Here is a 20441-nt window from a genome sequence, read left to right on the forward strand (position 1 = left end):
CCATACTACCCCCGTCTGCCCCATTAAAGGGCTATCAGATCATGTCAACAGACACACACACACACAAAGACGCACGGGCTCTCCTTCACCCAAACCTCCCAACTCACTGAGGATTGTACAGCAACAATGTCAGTCACCAATGGGAGGTAAAAGGATCCCTGAGTTCCAGCTCCAGCTTGCATATCAATTGTGGGTGGCAGGGCAAATCACTGCCCCTCTCTGGGCCACGGCTAAATGTCAGGTTGGACTAGATGCCTGCCACAAGCCTGCCAGCACTAAGTTTCCAACACTCTAACCTTCTACATTTCATTCATTCTACAATTATTTTTTTGAGCATTTACTTTATATCCAGTCCAGTCAGGCCCTGGGAGTTAGCGATGAACAAACATAGGCACAGAGCTTATGGAGTAGAGGGGAGACCAGCAATATGTAAACAAACGAGTAAATATCAAACTGCAAACTGGGCTAAGAAGTGGGAAGGGAGAGTTCAGGGACTGTGGGAGGCGTGTCTGGAGGTCTAGTCTGGTCTTGAAGCTCATGGGGGCCTCCAATAAGGAGGGCTCATGAGGATAAGAAGGAGGTATTCAGGGGAAAAAAGGATGCAAGAGAATTCCTTGCGGTGAGAACAGCACCTGCAAAAGCCCTGGGGCAGGTGGGGAACCAGCACCTTCAGAGCAGTTCCTGAAGATGATTATTATCGAGTGAGAGAAGATGAGCCAGGTCCATGGGGACCTGTTTTGTGTATTGCCATAACTCCAGCATCTAGATCAGTGCCTAGAACACAGGAGGTACTCAATTAATACAGTTGATGTGTGAATGGCAGACCTCCACTGTGGCATTCCCAGGTTTCAACGACCTAATGAATGCTCTGAGAGTTTGCTCCATCCACAACTCCTCCATCCCGAGGGTCTCCCACATTCTCCAGTTCCAGGACCTCTTGTGTCGCATGGCCTGGATGATCCCCATGGCTCGTACTGCCATGGCTCCAAGGGGGTGTGGGCAGGCCTGTGACGTGGAGCAGGCTGGGCCACTTGTTTGTAGCCTGTAATTTCAGAGCAATGGGCTCTCTGCCCAGGCTTGAAGCCATGCAGAGGCCCCACCCCGCGCCCACCATGCAATTAGCAGCCATGACCCCCACCCTGCTGAGTAGCCATGGCCGAAGAGGCAGGGAGGGTGAGGGTAAAACCCACTCGCTTCGAGCCTCTACCAGGGTCCTCCCCCGTTGAGCCTGGGGCAGGTTGCCTGGCCCACCACAGCCCTAGCTCCAGCCTCTCATGTGCTCAGAACCCATTCTAATTATACAGCTTCTGGGATCACTGGGGCCTGTGTTCTGGGAAAAAATAGCCCAAACCTTTCATGTGGCTGGAGAGGCCAGGACTGTGGCCCCACAGGCCTGGCATTCGGAGGGACACACATGGAGCGGTCTCCTGTTGGGTGCTCCAAGGAGGCAGAACGGGCCTCATGCAGGCAGGCCAGAGCTCTAGGCTGTGAAACCTCCCAGGGCTTCAGTTTCCCCACGTGTAAACTCGAGATGCTCACTTATTTCCCAGCTATTCCCCAGCTGAGCACTGATATGCGCCAGGCACCACGCCAGGCACAGAGAGAGGGATAAACGAGACAGACACTGCCGCACCTTCGCTCAAGCTGCTCGGGCTGTTCCCTCTGACAGAAACACCATCTTCCACTCTCCACGCCCCAACCCCCCCCCCTCACCCCCGTTGCCTAACCAACCCCCTGTGCATCTTGTGGCTCAGTCATCACTGCCTCCAGGAAACCTTTCCTGAACCCCAGCCTCTGGGGACGGAGCTCAGTCGCTTCCTCAAGCTCCTACACTCCCGGGCTCTCCACTCAGAGCCCTGAGCACACTGGGCTGTAATGGTCTATTTACATGTGTCTCTAGATCGTCCTCTTCACCAGTGCAGAACTGGGGCCTCTTCTGTCAGCACCAGCACCTAAAACACAGCAGTGCTCAGTAAATGCCCATCTGCTGGCTGAACGACTCTCATCCAAACTGCCCATGTTACAAATGGGGAAACCAAGGCACGGGGTGAGGTTAAGATGACATTATTTTTGCTCTGCACCAGCTTCTGTGTGGAAACAGGAGAGACCAGTTTCCTGACTCAGGGACCTTCCTGTAGGGTCGATACACGAGAAACAAATCAACTGGCAAATTGAGAAGATAACCCAGCATCGTGAAGTGCTATCGAGGAGATAAAAAGGATAAGAAGACAGGAAGCAGTTTGGAAGGGGTGAGGGCAGATGTTTAGGCAGCTATGTTAGCAACTGTGGTCAGAAACGGCCTTTCCAAAGAGGTGTCTGAACTGTTGCCTGTAGAATAAGAGGAACCAGACACTCAAAAAGCAGGAGGAAGAGCTTCCTGGGCCAGGAGAACAGCAAGTGAGAAGGCCCTGAGGTGGGAAAGGGCTTAGCATAAGGCCTCCTCCAGGGAAATTAGACCAGGTGCTGATCTGTTCTCACCAGGGAGTAGTTAGCTTTGAAACTGGGAGATTTATATTAGCTCCTGGCTCAGCCCCTCGTGCTCTGTGAGATCCAAGTCTCAGGTTCCCTTCCTAGTACAGGTTCCTCCAAGATCTGTCGTTTTGTGATTCTTAGTACGTTTTCCACCTGTTTTCATTTGTTTGCCTACCCCAGCAAACAACCAGATACTCACCCACTACTGACGGGAGAGAAAAACAGCGCAGCCACTTTGGAACCCAGTATGGCAGTTTTTATAAAGTTAACCAGGCACTTCCCAGATGACCCAACAATCTCACTCCCAGGTCTTTACTCAAGAGAAATAAAAACACAGATCCACAGAAACACAAAAAAATGTCCATAGATGCTTTATCCATAACAGGAAAACAAACAAACAAACAAACAAACTGAAAACAACCCAAATGTCTACCCAGAAGACTGGATGAACAGACTGCGGTATGTCCAGTTAGTGGAACACTTCTCAGCAGTGAAAGGAAGAGATGTGAGTGAGACCTACAACAAATTGAGCGAATCTCCTAGACAACCCAAGCGAAAGAACCAGACCCAAAGGAACACACACTGGGTGATTGCATTTTACATCATTCTAGAACAAAAGCGGAACTAAGCCATGAGGACAGAAGTCTGAAAAGCAGTCACCCTTGGGGGGTTATTTACTGGAAAGAAGCACAAGGGAGACTTCTGGGGTGAAAACACACAGTATCTAGGCATGGCTGGTGGTTACATGGGTGCATATGGAAACATCTGGCTGCACACTTCGGCTGTGCGTGTGCTTTCTGCAGGTTATGGCACCATTAAAAGCTTTCTGGAAAAAAAAAAATGAATCCTGCATCCCTTTCTTTTGGGGGGGGTGTGGGGGCGTGCAGAGCTAGTAGATCTCTGGCTTCCTGTGATGGTGGTGGCCTGGCCAGCTGCACACTGCCTTGTAAACATTTACATTCCCCGGAGCCCCATGCAAGGGGCCCAATATTAGCCCAACATGGAAGCCATCGTGGAGAGTGAAAATGTAAACACACATGGCCGCACTGCTGACCTGGCCAGTCTCCTGCTCTGCCTCTCCTGCTCTGGCGACTGCTCCCTGCCCCCTCCGTTCCATTGGGTAGTTCGCTCCCCAGGAGCCCCCACTGCTCACCCACCCCTGCTCCAACTCCAGCCCCCATCCCAAGTACAAGAAGGAATTCTGCACTGGTGAAGCTTCTGAACTTCCTTTTCAAGACTGTTGGAAATGGGAGACCTCTCCCCATTTTTGAGAAGGGGGTTGGCTAAGAGTGAGAACTGGGGAGGGATCGAAGCTGAACCTCAGGGCCCTGAGTCGCCCAAACACTCAGCAGTCATCTCTCATTTCTCCTGCTCTCTACCTCTCTACCCTCTCGCTCTACACTAAGACCTTCTGTTCCATCTTCTCTTTCTCTCTGTCCCTTCTTTCCCTTCTCCTCCCTCCTTTCCTTCTTTTCCCTTCCTTTCCTTTCCCTTTCTTCCTCTCCCTCTTCCTTCCCCCTTCCCCCCTCTTCCTCATCTTCTCTCTCTCTCTCTCTCTCTCTCTCTCTCTCTCTCTCTCTCTCTCTGTCAGCAGGTACTTACTAAACACATACTATGTGCCGGACACTTCCTAAGCACTGGGGCTACAAAAAACAAACAAACAAAAAAACCCCACAGATAAAAACCTCTATCCTATGGAGGTTGCATTCTAGTAGGACAAGGAAGACAATCACAAGGATAACTTAGTTATGTATATCCGGTGGGAAAGATGGTGGCAAATGGTATGGAAAAAACTAAAGCAGGGAAAGGGTAACATTCGAGGATGATCAGAGCATTCCAGGCAGAGGGAAGAGCCAGTGCAAAGGTCCTGAGACAGAGGGTACCTGGCATTTTCAAGGAACGGAAAAGAGAAGCATCTGGTATGGCTGGGACAGAGAGAGAGAAGGGACAATGGGGGAAACTGAAGCCAGAGGGCACCAAGGCACAGATGTGCAGGGACTCTGCAGGCATTCGTAGGGGTACAGCTTTCACCGCGAGTGAAGAAAGCCAATAGTGGTCCCCTGCAAGTGTGAAACGCTTCGCCACTTCTCCTCCTCTCTGTGTATTAAGCCCCTGTTCTCTTTATGCCCCATGCGCACACACACACAGACCCTTCCTCTTGAGGACCCTAACCAAGAGATGGCTCTGGATCCCATCCCTAGAGAAAAGAAGTGACTCCATAGAAAGCTTCCACAAAGGCCATGCAGATCCCCAGCCCAGACCACCAGCTTCTGACTCAGCAGGGACCAGAGGGTTGGCTGCTGGGGGCTTCTGATGAACCACTTCTTCCTGGAAGCTGCAGTGAGTCAGACTTTTGCACCTGGGCCCAGGGCTGACTTCACAGGGATTCCACGACATCCAGATCCATCTGCCATGAAGGAAAGGGCCACATGGGGGAACAGGCAAGGGGGTAACCATCACCCTCCCCCCGCCCCTCCGCAGGCTGTGCCAAGATCACCTGCCATCCAGGGACCTTTGTGTTCTGCTGCATCAGAGCTGAGTGACCTTGAGCTAAGTTACTCAACCACTCTGGGCCTCGGTTTTCTCATCTGTAAAATGAGGGTAATAATAACACCCCCATCCCTGAGTTCCTGTGAGAAGGTAATGGGCCTCGGCACCTGGCGCTAAATAATAATAATAGCAACACAAGTAACACCTGGGACTGAGAATCTGTGGTACCATCTGGACAGCAGCAAACACATAGGCTTGGCATACAGCGGACGCTCCATAATGTTACTGGATGTTAAGAGGTAGAGCAAATAGCCACTCCAGCCCCCACCTGCCAGCAGACAGGTCAACAAGGGACACCCCCCATCCTAGGAGTAGTGGGCACCCATACTCCCACCCCTCCATCCCCCATCCCGCTGCCCAGCCTGAGCTCCTGCGTACATGGCGTGCGCGCATGCGTGCAGCAGGTCGATCAATCTGCGCCTGGCTGAGTCCCGCCTCCCTGAGTCACGACGCGCTAGCGGGCGCTGGCCAGCGGGGGATGGGCCACAACAGCTGGTAACATCTGGTTTGAATTGTAGGTCTGGAAGCACCAGCCAGGCAGCCAAGGAATTTGTGAGCTAATTTTAGGCTAAAAGACCTAGAGTTTAAGCAGGGCTGAGGCTGGCTACCCAAACCACATGGGCGGGGCTTCGAGGCTTGGGGGAACGCGGAGGCCTCCATGGTGCCCCTCAGATAGTCCACGCCTGCCCGGCAGCCAGGAACTGTTCCTCTCAGAATGGTTGCTAACCGAGCCAAGTCCATGCTCATCTCACCCTCCCACCCCAGACACTTCTCTCCATCTCACAGGTATGAAAGCTGAGGCCCCCAGAGGTTAGAGAGATGGCCAACACCCTGCAGCTAGTAAGAAGTGGAGCCAGGATTTGAACCAGGTGGGCATGACTCCAATCCTTAAACCTAAGGCTCCCTTGATCTCTGCCCCTTGCGCTTATATTTTGTCAGTCCCATTGCCTTGCCTCTGCCCTCACGCCCTTGCGAAGCCTCCCCAGCTCATTTATTCATTCAGCAAATGTTTCCTGAACCCCTACTGTGTGCCTGGCACTGTGCAGTGACGAGGAAAGAGTGAACATAGGGGATAGAGGCCCCCACCCTTGTACAGCAAAAATTAATATATCAAGGACATCACTCCAGGCAATCATCAGCGCCTTAAAAGGGGGGAAAAAAGTGGGTTGTTTGAAGGAAAATTGGGTCAGGGCTGCAGATAAGGCGTCTCTGAGGAGGTGACATTAAAGCTGAGACCTAAAAGATGAGAAGACGCCAGCTGTTCAGACATATGGGAAGAGATTACCAGGCAGCAGCAACAGCAAGTGCAAAGGTCCTGAGGCAGGAGCATGTGAAAAAGTAAGAAGACTTGTGGCGCCGGAGCAGAGTGAGAGATGACAGTTTTCCTTCACTCACCACACAACACATTTGTCAATAGGCCAGATGGGGGTCTTAGCTGGGCAGGAGCTGGGGTCCAGATGCTTTGTCTGGTGGCATTAGAGGACCCCACTCTCCTACATATTCATTTATATCCAGTGGTTTGCTGAGGGGCTGCTGAAATTCTGGGTGAAATCACTTGAAACCTGTCCGTTTGGGGGCCTGGAGACCAGACACAAGTCAGGATGACAGGGCCTCCTGAAAGAGCTCCCCCAGGAGAGCAGGGGCAGCCCAGATCTAGTGCTGAGGCTGGAGGCGTGCTTGGTTCACCCACATGGAGCTCCCCTGGAAGGGTGCCTGGGAAACAGGACGAGGCCTGGGCCACCTTGATGCTCTGGTCCGCCGTGGGATCATTCTGCTCTGCTCCTTTCTCAGGAAAAGCAGCACGGAGGCTATCCAGCTATGAGGCTCAGAGGCAGCTTCCTGGTTCTGCTGACCTTGGTCATGGGGGTGCCAGTTCTGTGGCGCTCTCACTGCTGAGTCGGAAAAACAAGGTTTCTACACCTCAACACTGTTGGGATTTGGGACCGGACACCTCTTCGCTGTGGGGAGCTGTCACATGCATAATAGGATGTTTTGCAGCGTCCTCAACCACCTACTAGATGCCAGCAGCATTTCCTTTCAGTGGTGACAACCAAAAAGTATCTCCAGACACTGCCAAATGTCCAATGGGAGTCAAAATCACCCCCAGGTGAGGACCACTGGCTTACAGTCTTCCTGTGTGGGTGCTAATAGCTATAAGAAGATTGTCCTACCCACCAGCTGTTGAGGCCTGGGACCCCCAGATTTCCTAACACTTATGGTTTAGTTCTGTCCATTGACAAATACTAGAAAAACACAGAAAAGTCAAAGGAAGCAATCCCTACACTTGATGGCTGACCTCTCTTAACAAGTTACTAGACTTCCTTGCAGTCTTTTTTCTACATTTGATCATCCTAATACTATAGCTATGATTTGTTGAGTACTTGCCCTGTGCCAGGCATTGGGCCAAGAGTTTTCTGTGCCTTGTTTCATTAATTCTCCCAATACCCTTACGGAGTGACACTATTATTACTTCACAGAGGAGGAAACTAAAACTCAGAGTTCACTTAATGTTACATCATGGGCATTTTTCTACAAAAACATTCTTTTCAATTGCTGAGTAACATACTATTGATCATAGACTGAGGCTGCCTTACTTATCTTTATCCATTCCCAGTTGTTGGAATAGTCCACAAACATGTCCCAGTCATCTGCTCTGTGCCAGGATCACACTAGAGACTGAGTCACAGTTCCCGCCCGCAAATGCCCACCACCTGGTGCCTGGGGACCACATGTGGAGCGAGTGTCCAGGCCAGAGGCTGAGTGTCCCTAAAAGCCCAGCAATCGGAGCTCTGCCCATCTCTAACCGCTAGGGGTGAAGGAGAGAGCGGCATGTAGCACATATGTCCTTGCAGCCAATCATTTTAGATCCTGAATTCACGTGACGTCTCACACACAGGGGTGTGGTCCTTCTCGATTCTCTTGATTCGACCCACACTCTGGCCCAAGCCCCCTTCACCTACACACAACCTCCCTTCCTCCCTACAGCCACTCTGGTCCCTTCCAGCCACCCCAGTCTCGTTCATTCCCCCAACGCACTCCCCTGTTCTCCATGCTGTTCTTGATGCCTGGAACATTCTTTTCTCTATGTCCTCCCTCCCAAGTCAACTCCACACCTTTCAAGTCTCAAACATTCTCCTCCCCACCCCAACCCTAAGGTCTGGCCACATTGCACATACTCAGAACCCCCAGCACCTCTCCTCTGGGCTCTGGGCCCTGCCATAATCTGATATTTCTCTGGATGATCATTTGATTAATCTCTCTCTCCCTCTAGACTCATGAGTATCAAAGGGAATCATCAGTCCTCTCCTGCTCACCTGACATCCCAGGACCTAGCATAGTGCCTGGCATAGAATTCCAATCAAGTTATGGGGTTTGGCTGAGTGGCAATGGGGGTGGGATATGTAGGGTGCATTTGGGAAACCTCTGCCCAGATCGATTACTGGATGAACCACCTGCAGGGCTGGTAGCCCCAGCTCATAAGACAGAAGGGAGCTGGAATGAAGTTAGCATGCCCCCTCCGCCCCGCCATTTCCCGTCTACCCGCCTTCCTTCCCTGTCATCAGAGCTGAAGTCAGCAGTGTCTAGTTCCTTAGCCCTGAATTCTGCTGGAGTGAGTGGTCCAGCTTTCTGAACCTCAGCTTCCTGGGCAGTAAAACAGGGGTAATTATTATACACATATCATGAGGCTGTTAAGAGGCCTAAGTGTGGTCATGCAGATAAAGTGTTTGGATTGAGGCCAGGCATGCAGTCAGTGCCCAATAAATGCCAGCTCCTTGCCTGTAGGCATCTTTCTTCATCCCAAGCCCCACCTCTGCTGCGTCCTGCTCTCTGCAAGGAGGGGGCTGAGTTCAACTTTGTCATCCTCACAAGTACCAATGTCTTCCCTCAGCAACCAGGAACCATAAAGGGTGACTGCTGGGGATTTCCAGGCCCCAGAGCTGGTCAATAGGGGTGAGAGTTGGGGGCATGGGATTCCCCTAGAACCCCACCATGATCTCAAGGACAGCACGACATAGTGGTAAGAACATGGCTTACTGAGTCAGGCCTGGATTCCAATCATGGATCCTCATGCATGACCTGGGGCAAGTGACTTCACCTCTCTGGGCCTCAGTTTCCTCTTCTGTGTGACGGGAGAGATACTAACTAGTTCCTTCTTCCCAGGCAATTTGAGAGGACTCATGGATGTACTGCAGATGTTCCTGTTCAGGATATATTTGCTAAATGGATGAAAGGGGCAATGCAGGTGCTGATGTTCAAGGGCAAAGGGAGGTCCGGGTAGGGGGAAGGGCCACAGTGGTATGCAGGAACCAGACTACTCATCTCTGAGAGCCAATTGTCAAATCTTCAGAATTTTGTGAGCCAGTTATTTCATAAGTTAAATTATATTACATTAAAAATCGAGGTCTACGATACTCAAAACCCATCACTTTCTAAATATTTTTACTACATTCTACCATTATCTATGCTCTTGAGATGATTTAAATTTTTTTGCATCATCTACTACGATGGTTGGTTGCTCAAAATCAGCCATGGGAGTATTTACACCGAGGAAATGGACAAGCACTACAGATCATGGCTCGGGTACCAATCTGCCCAAGGAGCCAATTGTTAAACATTTACCAGCACCCTTCGGGGGTTGGAACTGAGTTCTGTATACACAGTCTCTCCTCTTTCGTCCTCAAACACTGCGCAGAAGCGCAGGGCTGCCAATGGCTCTAAGAGCTGGTGGCGGGTGCCCCCTGGTGGCGGCTTTCAGCACCCATCATCATTGATGCTAACCAACTTAAACGCCGCATCTTGGAGAAGTAGATGGAAAGCCAGGCCCTCCAGAAGCTCTCAGGAAAAAGGAAGATCTGCTTCCCGCCCACCAGAAGGGCTGGCTGATGAGGCGCTGAGAAGACTCTTCCGATTTCTCCCAAGTCTTTCAGGCTCTGGGACCCCACCCCCATAATGTGGAGCTCCCTCAGCTGATTTTTCTGATCGTTCTCGAAGGAGAAATGTACTTGTGTTGCTCCCAACACATCAGCTCTCCTTCTCCAGGGTCGGCCACCCCAGCCCACAGTGGACACGCCTCTTCCCACCATGGCCGCCACCAAAGCACCTCGAACACACCTTCCTCGTGTGTCCTACTGGTTGTAGAGGTTCGGGGAGGGGCAGGCACTCCTCCACTTCTCATCGACTCCGTCCCCCACAGCCCACTGCAGGCCATGTCCCCTCCTGCCTTTCCCCAATCTCTCCTCTTCCCCCCAACCCTCTCTCCTGAGCTGCAGTCAGTACCTCCAGACTCAATGCTCTCTTTGAACTCCCTCTTTGCAGGTTATGTCCTGGAGGGGTGGGGTCCTTCACCTCCAATGAGGCCGCTGGAGGTGCTTTTCTAGAAGAGAAAAAGTCTCCCGAGATGAGTTTTCCTCCTCTCCTGGAAGCCAGAGTAGTGTGCGCCCTAAGTGGCAGCATCTTCCTCCCTGCAGGAAAATGACTACAAGGCATTGGGAGGTAGAAGATCAAGAGTCTGAACCATGCCCCTCCCCCGCCACACTCTGTTGCTATCAGCGGGACAAATCACTTGACCTCTGTAAGCCTTGGCTTTCTGATCTGACCCTCAGGGTCAAAGTGGGTTTCAAACGTGGTGATGCATGCACAGGGTAAGTGCTGTTTTAATGGAGTCGCCACTGTCCTGGTTTGCTAGGCCTGCAGAATTTCCCATGATATATAAAACTTTCAGTGCTAAAATCAGGAAAGTCTCAGGCAAATTGGGACCTCTGTTCACCCAATACTTAAATCAGGGGTCAGCAAACTTGTAGAGCCTAATCTAGCCTGCTGCCTGTTTATAGCGTTAAAGTAGAACTCAGCCAAACTCATTTATCTATGACATATTGTCAGTTGCCACATTCATGCTGCTATGATGACAGAGGTGAGAAGTTGCAGACCACGTGGCCTGCAAAACCTAAAATATTTACTGTCTGGCCCTTTAAGAAAAAGTCTGCTGGCCCCAAACTTGAAATGAGAGCTGGTTGGTACTCCTGTGAGTTGTCCAAAAGCCTGGTAGGGTGCAGCCGTGCTCACCTGTGTGAGGAATGCATGGGCACTGGGTGTTAATGAAAGACAGGCCTCGTGTGGAATGAAGAGGTCATGGGGGGCTTCCGGGGAGGCTGGCATTGATGTTGAGAAGGGGTATTTGTTTGAGATTTGGGGAACCCAATTTCGTAGGCCAGAACTGGGTCATAGCGGGAGTCAAATCAAGTGGTCCTTGAGGCCAGCTCCCGTTTACCCCCCAAATAGCCTGAAATTTTCCCCGGGTACTCAAGGATATACCAAGATACCTCCAGTGTCCAGTGTCCAAGAGACAATACTGAAGTCAAGCTAACAGCCTAGGTAGTTCAGGTAGTTCCTTAGGGCTGGATGCAAACAGCAAAGACCAATTCCCTACCTGAAAGAGGCACCCTGCCTTGAAGCATTCAGCCAGCATTTGTTCATCAAATATTTATTGAGCGCCTGGACTGTACTGGGCCCTCGGCTGGGCAGTGGGATACTTCAGTGAACAAGATAGAGCCCACCCTACAACGCTGACACAGAAGAAGGCAAGAGAGGGCAGGATCGGGGTTACTCTGTCACCAAAAGGAAGCTTTAGTCCACAGAGTTTCAGAGAAGGGTGTAACCTCGGGCTCTCCGCACCTGACCCAGCTCTCACAGTGAGACCTCACCCTGGGCTCCCCAGAGAGGTATCCAAGAAAATCCAAGCTGCCTCCAGTTGGGTAGTAGCAGAAAATGGCCTCTAGAACATACCCATCTCAAAAAATGCATGGTGACCATGGCAACCAGAAGACAATGACAGTGCAGTGGGGGCAGGAAACCCTGAGTCCTCCTGGGTGCATGGGAACAAGATTCCAATGGCCAGGAGGAAGGAGGAACCTTGGCTGCTCTTGGTCCTGTTGGAGCAGCTGAGAGCCCTGCCCTAAAGATCCCCACCTCCAAGGGGCTCTAACGAAGCCCAGACTTGTGGAATAGAGCCTGGGTGCTCAGTGGTGGCCTGGCGGGCTGCAGAGGGAGCAAGGAGGTCAGGCGTCCTCCTTAGGATTTTGGGCAGGGAGAGCTAAGGCAGGAAGCTATGCAGGGTGAGGTCATCCCCCTCACGGTCCTTCCCGGGCCCCACCTTTAGGCCCTGGCCCTTGGTAGGCAGGCTCCCATTGGCTGTAGCTGTGGGCCCCTCACCCCCCTCAGGCAGTAGGGATGAGATGCAGACCATCTCTGTGGGTGAGTAACTGCGCACAGGATACATGTGGTTCTTGCGGGAGAGGCGTACAGCCAGCACCACGGTACATATGAGAAAGATGGTGGCCACCAGTGCCAGAATGAGGATGGCCAGCAAGCACTGCTTCACTGGGATGTAATCCAGACTCTCTGCGGGGCTGGGGGCCACAGAGCTCCGGGGGGAAAGACCCTGTCTGTTTTTCCATTGGTTGATGAAGCCATTAGAGGAATTGCTGGCTGACACAGTGATGCCCCTGTGAAAATCAGAGGGCACAAGAAGGGCTGTGGTTAGGTTCCTTGTGGTAGCAGGTTGTGTGGATGGGTCCTTCGTGGTGGCCGGACCTGTGGACAGGGCCTCTGTGGCAGTGGGCTCCGTGGTAGGGACTGCTGTGTCAGCCGGCTCTGTGGACAGGGTCTCTATGACTGCTGGTCCCATGGACGGAGCCTCCATAACAGTGGATTTCATAGTCAGTGCCTCCGTGACTGCTGGTTGCGTGGTCAGTGCCTCCGTGGCTGCTGGGTGCATAGTCAGTCCCTCCGTGGCTGCTGGGTGCATGGTCAGTGCCTCCGTGGCTGCTGGTTGTGTGGTCAGTGCCTCCGTGGCTGCTGGTTGCGTGGTCAGTGCCTCCGTGGCTGCTGGCCCCGTGGACGAGTCCCTGATGGTAGCCAGCTCCATGGATGGAGCTTCTGTGGATGGAGCCTCCATGATGGGAGGGATCGTAATGACCTGTTCTTCGGGCAGAGGACTCCGTGTGACAGGAACTGCCTGTGTGGCCAATTCTGTGCTTAGATTCCCAATAGCTGCCCCTTCTGTATCCAGGTGAAGAGAGTGCCCTGTAGCTCCCTCCAGAGTGGCTGGCTCAGGTGTACCAGGCCCTGAAGAATCCCTCTGCTTGGGGCTCCAGACCACAGCCCATGTGCTCGTTTCAAGCATTTCTGGAGGGTCCGTGCCCTCAGAATAATCGTACATGTCTGAGTCTATATCCACGGCCAGCTGTCTCCTGCCCCGGGCAAGCAGGGGGCCTGGGACCTCCTTGGCTCCACTCTTCCAGGTCTCCCATGGCTTGAGGCTGCTGCCAGGGCCCAGCAAGGTCAGCAGCAAGAGGAGTTGCAGAGGCATGGCACCTGGAGAAAGACACAGACAGAGGGACATCAGGACCGTTTCACCCCTGGGCCTGCCAAGCACCCTTGACTGTGATCCTAGATGGCCACAGTTGGCTGTATGTCTGGTCTGGGCAGATACTTGGCTTTAGGCATCCTCATGACCCAGCACATGGCTGGAGCACAGTAGGCCCTAAGTAAAGAGCAGCACTACTATTTATTACCATGAATAAATCCATCCAGTAGGGCCTTTGACTCCCTCTAAATGGTGCACAGTAATTATTTGTCTCCCTATCCTTTTTGATTAAAACTTTTTATTTGTGAGCAAGAAGATCTATTGGGGTATAGATAGAACATAGTAGAGCTTCTAGTTATATTAACTTTCAGGACACCCCTTGTTAATCTCTATTTTTTATACATTTATAATATATATCATGGTTATAGTAGTACCTGTATACAATTCATAAAAAATCCATATGCGCATATTGTCCGCTGATGGAGACCACAGATCTACAGGATAAAGCTGCTTGTTTGGACCCTTGAGGCCTCTTACAGTCTGATCCTGACCCCACCAAGTCCCTCTGTTCTATTTGCCCCTGTCTTGGCTCCCGCCCAGGCACAGCCCTGGCCTATCTCACAAATTCTCAGTTTTTCTCATCCTTTCTTAATGTCTCTGCTTGATCTGGCTCCCTTTGGCTATGTCCTTACTTACATGATAGGGGTGACAGCACCTACCTCTTAGGCTATTGTGGAGATGAAATCAGGTGATGCTTGCAAAGCCCTTTGTTCTCACGGCAAGCTCCAGCAAAGGGCGGCCACTCTGGTTCTTTCAGTAAACCTACCCTGTAAGTCCTCCGGGGCCCAGAGCCATTAACTGCACTATCTGAGTCCAGGAGAAAACTGAAATCTTCTCAGAACAGCCCTGTCCTCAGCTGACAGTCATCTCATTTGCCTGTGGGTAAGGTCGCCATCCATCCTGGCATCACCTTTGGCCTGCAGACCAGGTAACTAGAAAAGGCAATGCCTCTCCTTTCGGCTGTCTCACTGGTCTTTCTTCTTGTTATTGTGAACACTCGAGCTTTCTTGTTTGTCTTTCTCTCTCTCCTCATGCTCCCCCTGGCACTGACTGGTGTTTGTGGAATTCGAACTCTTACTCTAGAGAATCCTGTGATGAGTGACAGCTGTGTTCCAGGGCAGGATCCAGGTATTCCTGGGTCCTGGACGCAATACCTCCAGCAGTGTGCAGCCCCTGCCGTACCGCCTGGGGCAGAGTGAGCCTGGATACTTTTCAGTACCTTCCCCTGCACTTCATGTGATTTGGAGCAGAGGGCAGTTGCTCATCACTCCTTGAGTGACTGTAACTTACTCATAGACCCCTCAGTTTCCAGCCTCAATCCAACTCCCTTCACATGTGGTGAAAATTATGTTGGTTTCTAAAATGCCAATATGATGCTCTCTTAAAATAATTTCTTAAACCAAACTTTATAATATTTGCAACAGAAACACTCGTCTCTCACAATTATCTTCATTTTACTGAGGAGGAATGAGGCTCAGAGAGGTGAAGCAATTTGCTCAAAGACATAGCTGATGAGTGGCAGAGATCAGATTTGAATTCGGTGAAGATTCAGGAAGGCTTTGGGGAGAGATCTGATCTCGCTGTGGGGGCAGAAGGAGCAAAGGCTTGGAAGAGAGTTTAGCTTGCTGTGATTATGGCTGGGTTTGGGGACCTAGTCAGGAGAGAGAGGGCAGGGTAAAAGTAAGGAGGACCTTGAAGGCCACATAATCTAGAAAGTTCAGCAGGACTGAGAGCACACACTATGAGATCAGACAAAAGAATGTTTGAGTCCCAGCTGTGTCCCTTACAAGTTGCATGACCTCGACACAGATATTTGTTTTTCTGAGTCTCAATTTTCTCACATGTAAAATAGGGATAACAAACTCTACCTATCTCGTAGGGCTATTGAGAGAATGCAATAAGATGATGAATTCAAAAGTTCCAGGATCACAGTAGGTGCTTAATAAATGTGTCTGCCACACACACGTGCATGTGCGTACACACACGCATGCACATTCTTTGCCTCCTAACCTACCTTCAAGGGAGAGGCTTTTTTGCACATGTGGTGGCGTTCCCCATGAGGCAGAGTACATGGCCTAATCTCGGCCTGCTTTCCTGGGGGCAGAGGAATTTAGTAAAAGGCGAAAGATTTATACAACCTGAAGAGAAACCAGAGTATAGCAGAGGAATTTAGGAAGAAGCCACCAGCTCAGAGAAATATTTCATAATTATGAAAAGATTTGCACCCCACCCCAATCCCAGCTGCTACACACATACACACTTGGGCAGTTCTCGGTTCTTAGAAGGCCAAGCCTTTAGCCACTTCCTAGAAGCAGAGAGGTGGTGGGGTGAGGGTGGGGTGCAATACCCAGTCCACAAGTTCCTGAGTCAGGGAGGCATCTTGGCAAATCAGGACCCAACTTTATGCGGCCCGGAGGCTGAGGAGATACCGTGGAGGGGGCCAGGGCCCCATTCCCCAGGTGGGCTCTCACTCTTGGCTGCCCTCACTCTTGCACCCATTCCCACAGTCCCCTGCATGCAGAGGCAGCCTGGGGTAGAGGAAAGAACACTTAGCTGTGTCTGACCTTGAGCAGGTCACTTCAACCTCTCTGAGCCTATTTCTTTACCTGAAAAGGGGTGGTATTGCCTCAAAGAACAATCATGAGAATGGAATGAGATGCTGCAGGAAAGTTCCCAAGGCTGGCATCCAGCAGGGGTATTTTATTTGAGGGGCAGTGCGGACAAAGGAGCAGAATAAAGGGAGACCTCAGACTCAAGGAGGATACGGAGGTGGTGACCTCCCTATCTTCCCTGTGGGCAGTGAGGGAAGCTGGGTGAGGGTGTCCTGCAAGAAAGCAGAGACCTCTCCACCTGTTGAGATAAAACGCAAGCCACCTGGGAAAACCAGTACCTCCCAGCCTGTACCTAGTAGGGCCACCAGCTTGTCCCAGAAATCTCCAGGGTTAGCACTAGAAATCCCTCATCTCCATACCCCTCGATCCCAGGCAAACCAGATGGCCAGTCTCACCCCAGCCTGGTGCCTACCATCGCATGGGCTTCAAGGGGAAGGAGCCGCAAACACAGCAGCCTTTTGCCAGGCCATGGCTGAGTATCTATCAGACCATTTGACCAGAAGAAACCAGGCTCCCAGAGGTTCTATGGGTCCAAGGGGGCCACTCAGGTAGTGAGGAGAGGAGTGGAGGACAAGTGGTGTGTGTGGCAGGTGGGACAAAAACAATAATAATAAAAAAAAATGTATTGTAATATAATGGCATGTGTTAAAGCCCTCACCGCAGATAGATTATCTTATTCTCTCATCAATTGGGGGAACTCATTCATCTTCACGCCACACTGGCTTTTACGATTCCCATTATACTGATTAGGAAAGCAAGGCTCAGAGCGGTAACATCACATCTTCCAGGCCCCACTTTTGACCTCAGATGGTGAAAACAGCCACTTACTACAGGAGCGGGGCTGTGCAGGGCTCTGAGAGAGAGATAAAGAGCTGCCACATCCTATTTGTCTTCTACTTGTCTGATGGAGTAGGTCAGATAGTGCCCATTTCCTGTGTTTCCCCCTAAAACCAAGTTGCTTCTTCCCCCAATTCTACCTGGCTTGGGGTGGGCAGGGGGGCTGGGCTGCAAGAGGGCTCACATCTCCGCACTAGTGTGGTCACCCCGAGCTGCTCAGAAAAGACGCCCACGGGACTCCAAGAAATCGAAAGATCTCCACATCTACTGCAGGTCAGACAGAGGCCCAGGCAACCCCCACTCCCAGATCCCAGTGCAGATCTAAGTCCTGGCGGGTAGGACAGGTGCCGGCCCAATTCGGGTTTGAATCCAGTATCAAACCAGATCCAGTCCCAGCCTGTGGCTTACAAGCTGTGTGACCTTGGGCAACTGAATTCACCTCTCTGAGCCACAGGTTCCTGGCTGAAACACAAGGAAAACAGTAACATCTACAGCTCATGGAGCTGCCGTGGGTGCAAGTGAGCTGGTTCAGGCTTTGTGTTTAGTATACAGTAAGTGCTCAATAAAGGCCAGCTGTTGTCATTATTCTTCTGCATTTAAGGCCATGTCTCTGAAAAAGCCCCAACCCCAGGACAGCTTTGACACACCTGTGACATTGTTAGTCACAGAGGGCTGGGGCAGGAAGCCCTAGAAACCTGTCTCCACAGCAAGCCCTGGGTGCTGTGCACACCCTCAGTCTCCTCTGGCTTGTAAATTGCACTATCGAATGTAGACAATGTGCCCAGCCAGCCCTGGTCTAAGAGCTATAAATGAATTATTAGCTCAATTGGGCCCCACAACCTGAAGTAGCTGCTTCTCCCATCTGAGCCTTGGTTTTCTCATATGTAAAAAGGGGACTCAGGGTTCTCAGATGATTCCCACTACCCTGAAGGCCCTGCTCCACCTAGCCAAGGTTCCCAGAAGCACTCGAGCCCAGCGGCCCAGGACCTTCCCCTGTTTGGGTTTCACTATCCTCTTGCAGCTAACCAAGCCTGGTGAGGGAAGCATCTGCCATTTAGGGTGTGGTCAGCCCAGCCAACCCCCAGAGAAAGCCACTCTGGGGCCTGGGGCCAGGGAGCAACCTGCAGAGGCCCCTGTCCTAGGGGCCTCGAGAGGCCTGACCCAGGGAACTCAAAGTCAGATGGAAGAAGGGAGAAAATAAGAAGGTCCAGGAGGGAGGAAAGGAGAATTTCATGCAACCGAGCCCTGGGTGTGTGTGTGTGTGTGTGTGTGTGTGTGTGTGTGTGTGTGTGTGTGTGTGTGTGTGTCTGTCAGTGTTACAGCTTTAGCTACTGGCCCCCCATTCTCCTTTTTGCCTCTAAAGCGCCTCACATACAAATTAATAATAGTTTTCTAATTATTATTTTCCCTTTTGCTAGCAATAGTATATTAATTCTAATATTTTAATAATTTGCTTTGGCCAAGTATCATTTCCTCAATCATATAAAAAAAATGTGAAGAACACAGCTTTGGAAACGATATTTTTATGGACCCATAACCTACACGGCTTCAAGACAAATCCTGCACCCCCTCCTAAGGAATCGCCCAGACCATACCCCAGCTCTGCTCCAAGCAAATCCTTTCACCTCTTTGGGCCTCGGTGTCCCACGCATAAAAGGAGGGGTAGGATGAACTCTAGGGAAATGCTCCTGATTTCTCCAATTTTTTTAATTCGGATGGCTCCTAAGCCAGCAGCAGCTGCTGGCAAACCTGCTGGGGAGGACAAGATGAACGTGAAGGGGGAGAAGGATCCGGAAGAGACAGCAGCGCGAGGCCGCAGACTCCAGACAGACAGACCTTGATCCTGAGCCCCGGAGCTTCGGTTTGCCCTCCCCTGGGGCTGCAGCTCCGGTCATGCCTGTAGCCTGCCCCTCGGGCCTCTCCTTAGCTAGCTGTCAGGCAGGACTGCTGGTCCCTTGGGCTCCCTCAGCCACTCCCTGTGGTTTTGCAAACCAGTACTTACCGTGCTCAGCAAAGCATGGGACAGCGGCCTGGTGGGCCCAGGAGAAGTGGCTTCTCTGTTTTGGCGGCAAAGACCCAGCCCACGCTCCCAGGCACTGCTGTGGCGCCCCTTGCAGTGGTCCCAGACTCTGCCAACCCCCAACGGCCGTGTGCGAAAGAAGGAAGCGAGAATGTGGTTACTAAGACAGGGCCACGTGACAGCGCATATCTCCTTGTTTGTAGCAGCTTTGGAGATACCGTTGATCAGAACTGGGTCGTAGTGGGAAACGGGGGCCTGCTGAGCCTGATGTCACCCTTGGTTTCTGGTAACCATGAAAACACCAAGAACCATGTGGAAACTTTCTGGGGAGTGGTGGTTGAGAAAGGCCACGGCATTACTCTACGAATGACGGAGAGTGTAAGTGAGGGGGGACCCCACCCAGGAAGGCAGTAACCGGATGCAAGAAGGATGATTCTCACTTTTTTCCCAGGAACAGAGGACGGGGAGAAAACACAAAACACAGACCTTCCTGAGCTTTACAAATACGAGGTAGTCATTCTTTTGAGATCCAAACGCTCTGTCTGGGTGCACTGGTGATCCTTTTGGCTGCAACCATGAACCTCTCTGAGGAGCTTGGTTGCCAGTTCCACAAGAGCAAGACCTGCTTATTTTCTTACTCGTTCCCGATTTGTTCATTTAGTCAAATAAATCAGGCACCCAAGGCTGATGCCCCAGGATCCAATGGCAATTTCAGACTCCAGCCCTCCAGTAACTCTTCATCTGGTGGGGAAGCTGGCAAGTAAACAGACCATGACAATGAGGTAATTTCACCCTGTGGTGAGCCAGGGAAGAGCACCTAACCCATGCTGGGTAGAGGAGGGGGCATCAGGAGACTCTTCCTAGGAGAAGTAGCCCTTGAGATGACAAATAGGTCAGGCTTTGTGGGCAGCCCAAGCAGAGAGCAGAGCATGGGCAAAGGCTGTGAGGCCTAGGAACGCACAGAGCTCACAAGAAAGTGGGGGAAGGGGCGTGCCCCGGGGTCTGTTCTGTGCTTTGACAGGTGGGGCTCAGAACATGTACAAAGAGAGACTCACACCCTGTCTCGCACAACTGGTTGTTTCAAAATGAAAACTGAAGACCCGGTGAGTGGTGTCTTTATATAGACATACCCTGCTTTATTACGTTTCACTTTATTGTGCTTCACACATACTGCGGTGTTTCGTTTTTTTTTTTTTTTTTTTTTTTAAACAAATTGAAGGTTTGTGGCAACCTTTTGTAGAGGAAGTCCATTATTTCAACAGCCGTTGGCTCATTTCGTGTCTCTGTCACATTTTAGTCACTCTGGCAATATTTCAAAGTTTTTTATTATTCTTATACTTGTTATGGTGATCTGTGATCAGTGATCTTGGAGAACTCTCTCACGAAAGGAATCGATATGACAAACTTCATTGGTTTCTTATTTTGAGAACTTGCCACAGCCACTCCAACCTTTAGCAACCACCTCCCTGATCAGTCAGCGGCCACTGATGCTGAGGCAAAACCCTCAACCAGTGAGAAGATTATA

General features: G+C 51.2%; 1 protein-coding gene and 1 long non-coding RNA gene across 2 annotated transcripts; both read right to left on the reverse strand.

Annotated features, from left to right (window-relative positions):
• Nucleotides 1-4040: 4040 nt before the first annotated feature.
• LOC118602872 lies at nucleotides 4041-6719 on the reverse strand. The gene is made up of 3 exons (XR_004950936.1): nucleotides 5168-6719; nucleotides 4970-5060; nucleotides 4041-4879 (listed from the first exon to the last, which is right to left on the reverse strand). It is a non-coding gene; the product is annotated as an uncharacterized LOC118602872 (long non-coding RNA).
• A 372-nt stretch (nucleotides 6720-7091) lies between these two features.
• On the reverse strand, nucleotides 7092-19129 carry SELPLG (selectin P ligand). The gene is made up of 2 exons (XM_016159996.2): nucleotides 18899-19129; nucleotides 7092-13395 (listed from the first exon to the last, which is right to left on the reverse strand). Exon 2 carries the CDS (start codon nucleotides 13388-13390, stop codon nucleotides 12113-12115), a length of 1278 nt encoding a protein of 425 aa, XP_016015482.2. The 5' UTR covers nucleotides 13391-13395; nucleotides 18899-19129; the 3' UTR covers nucleotides 7092-12112.
• Between the last annotated feature and the right edge of the window lie 1312 nt (nucleotides 19130-20441).

Source organism: Rousettus aegyptiacus, unplaced genomic scaffold (assembly GCF_014176215.1).
Source record: "Rousettus aegyptiacus isolate mRouAeg1 unplaced genomic scaffold, mRouAeg1.p scaffold_m13_p_5, whole genome shotgun sequence".
Classification (NCBI taxonomy): domain Eukaryota; kingdom Metazoa; phylum Chordata; class Mammalia; order Chiroptera; family Pteropodidae; genus Rousettus; species Rousettus aegyptiacus.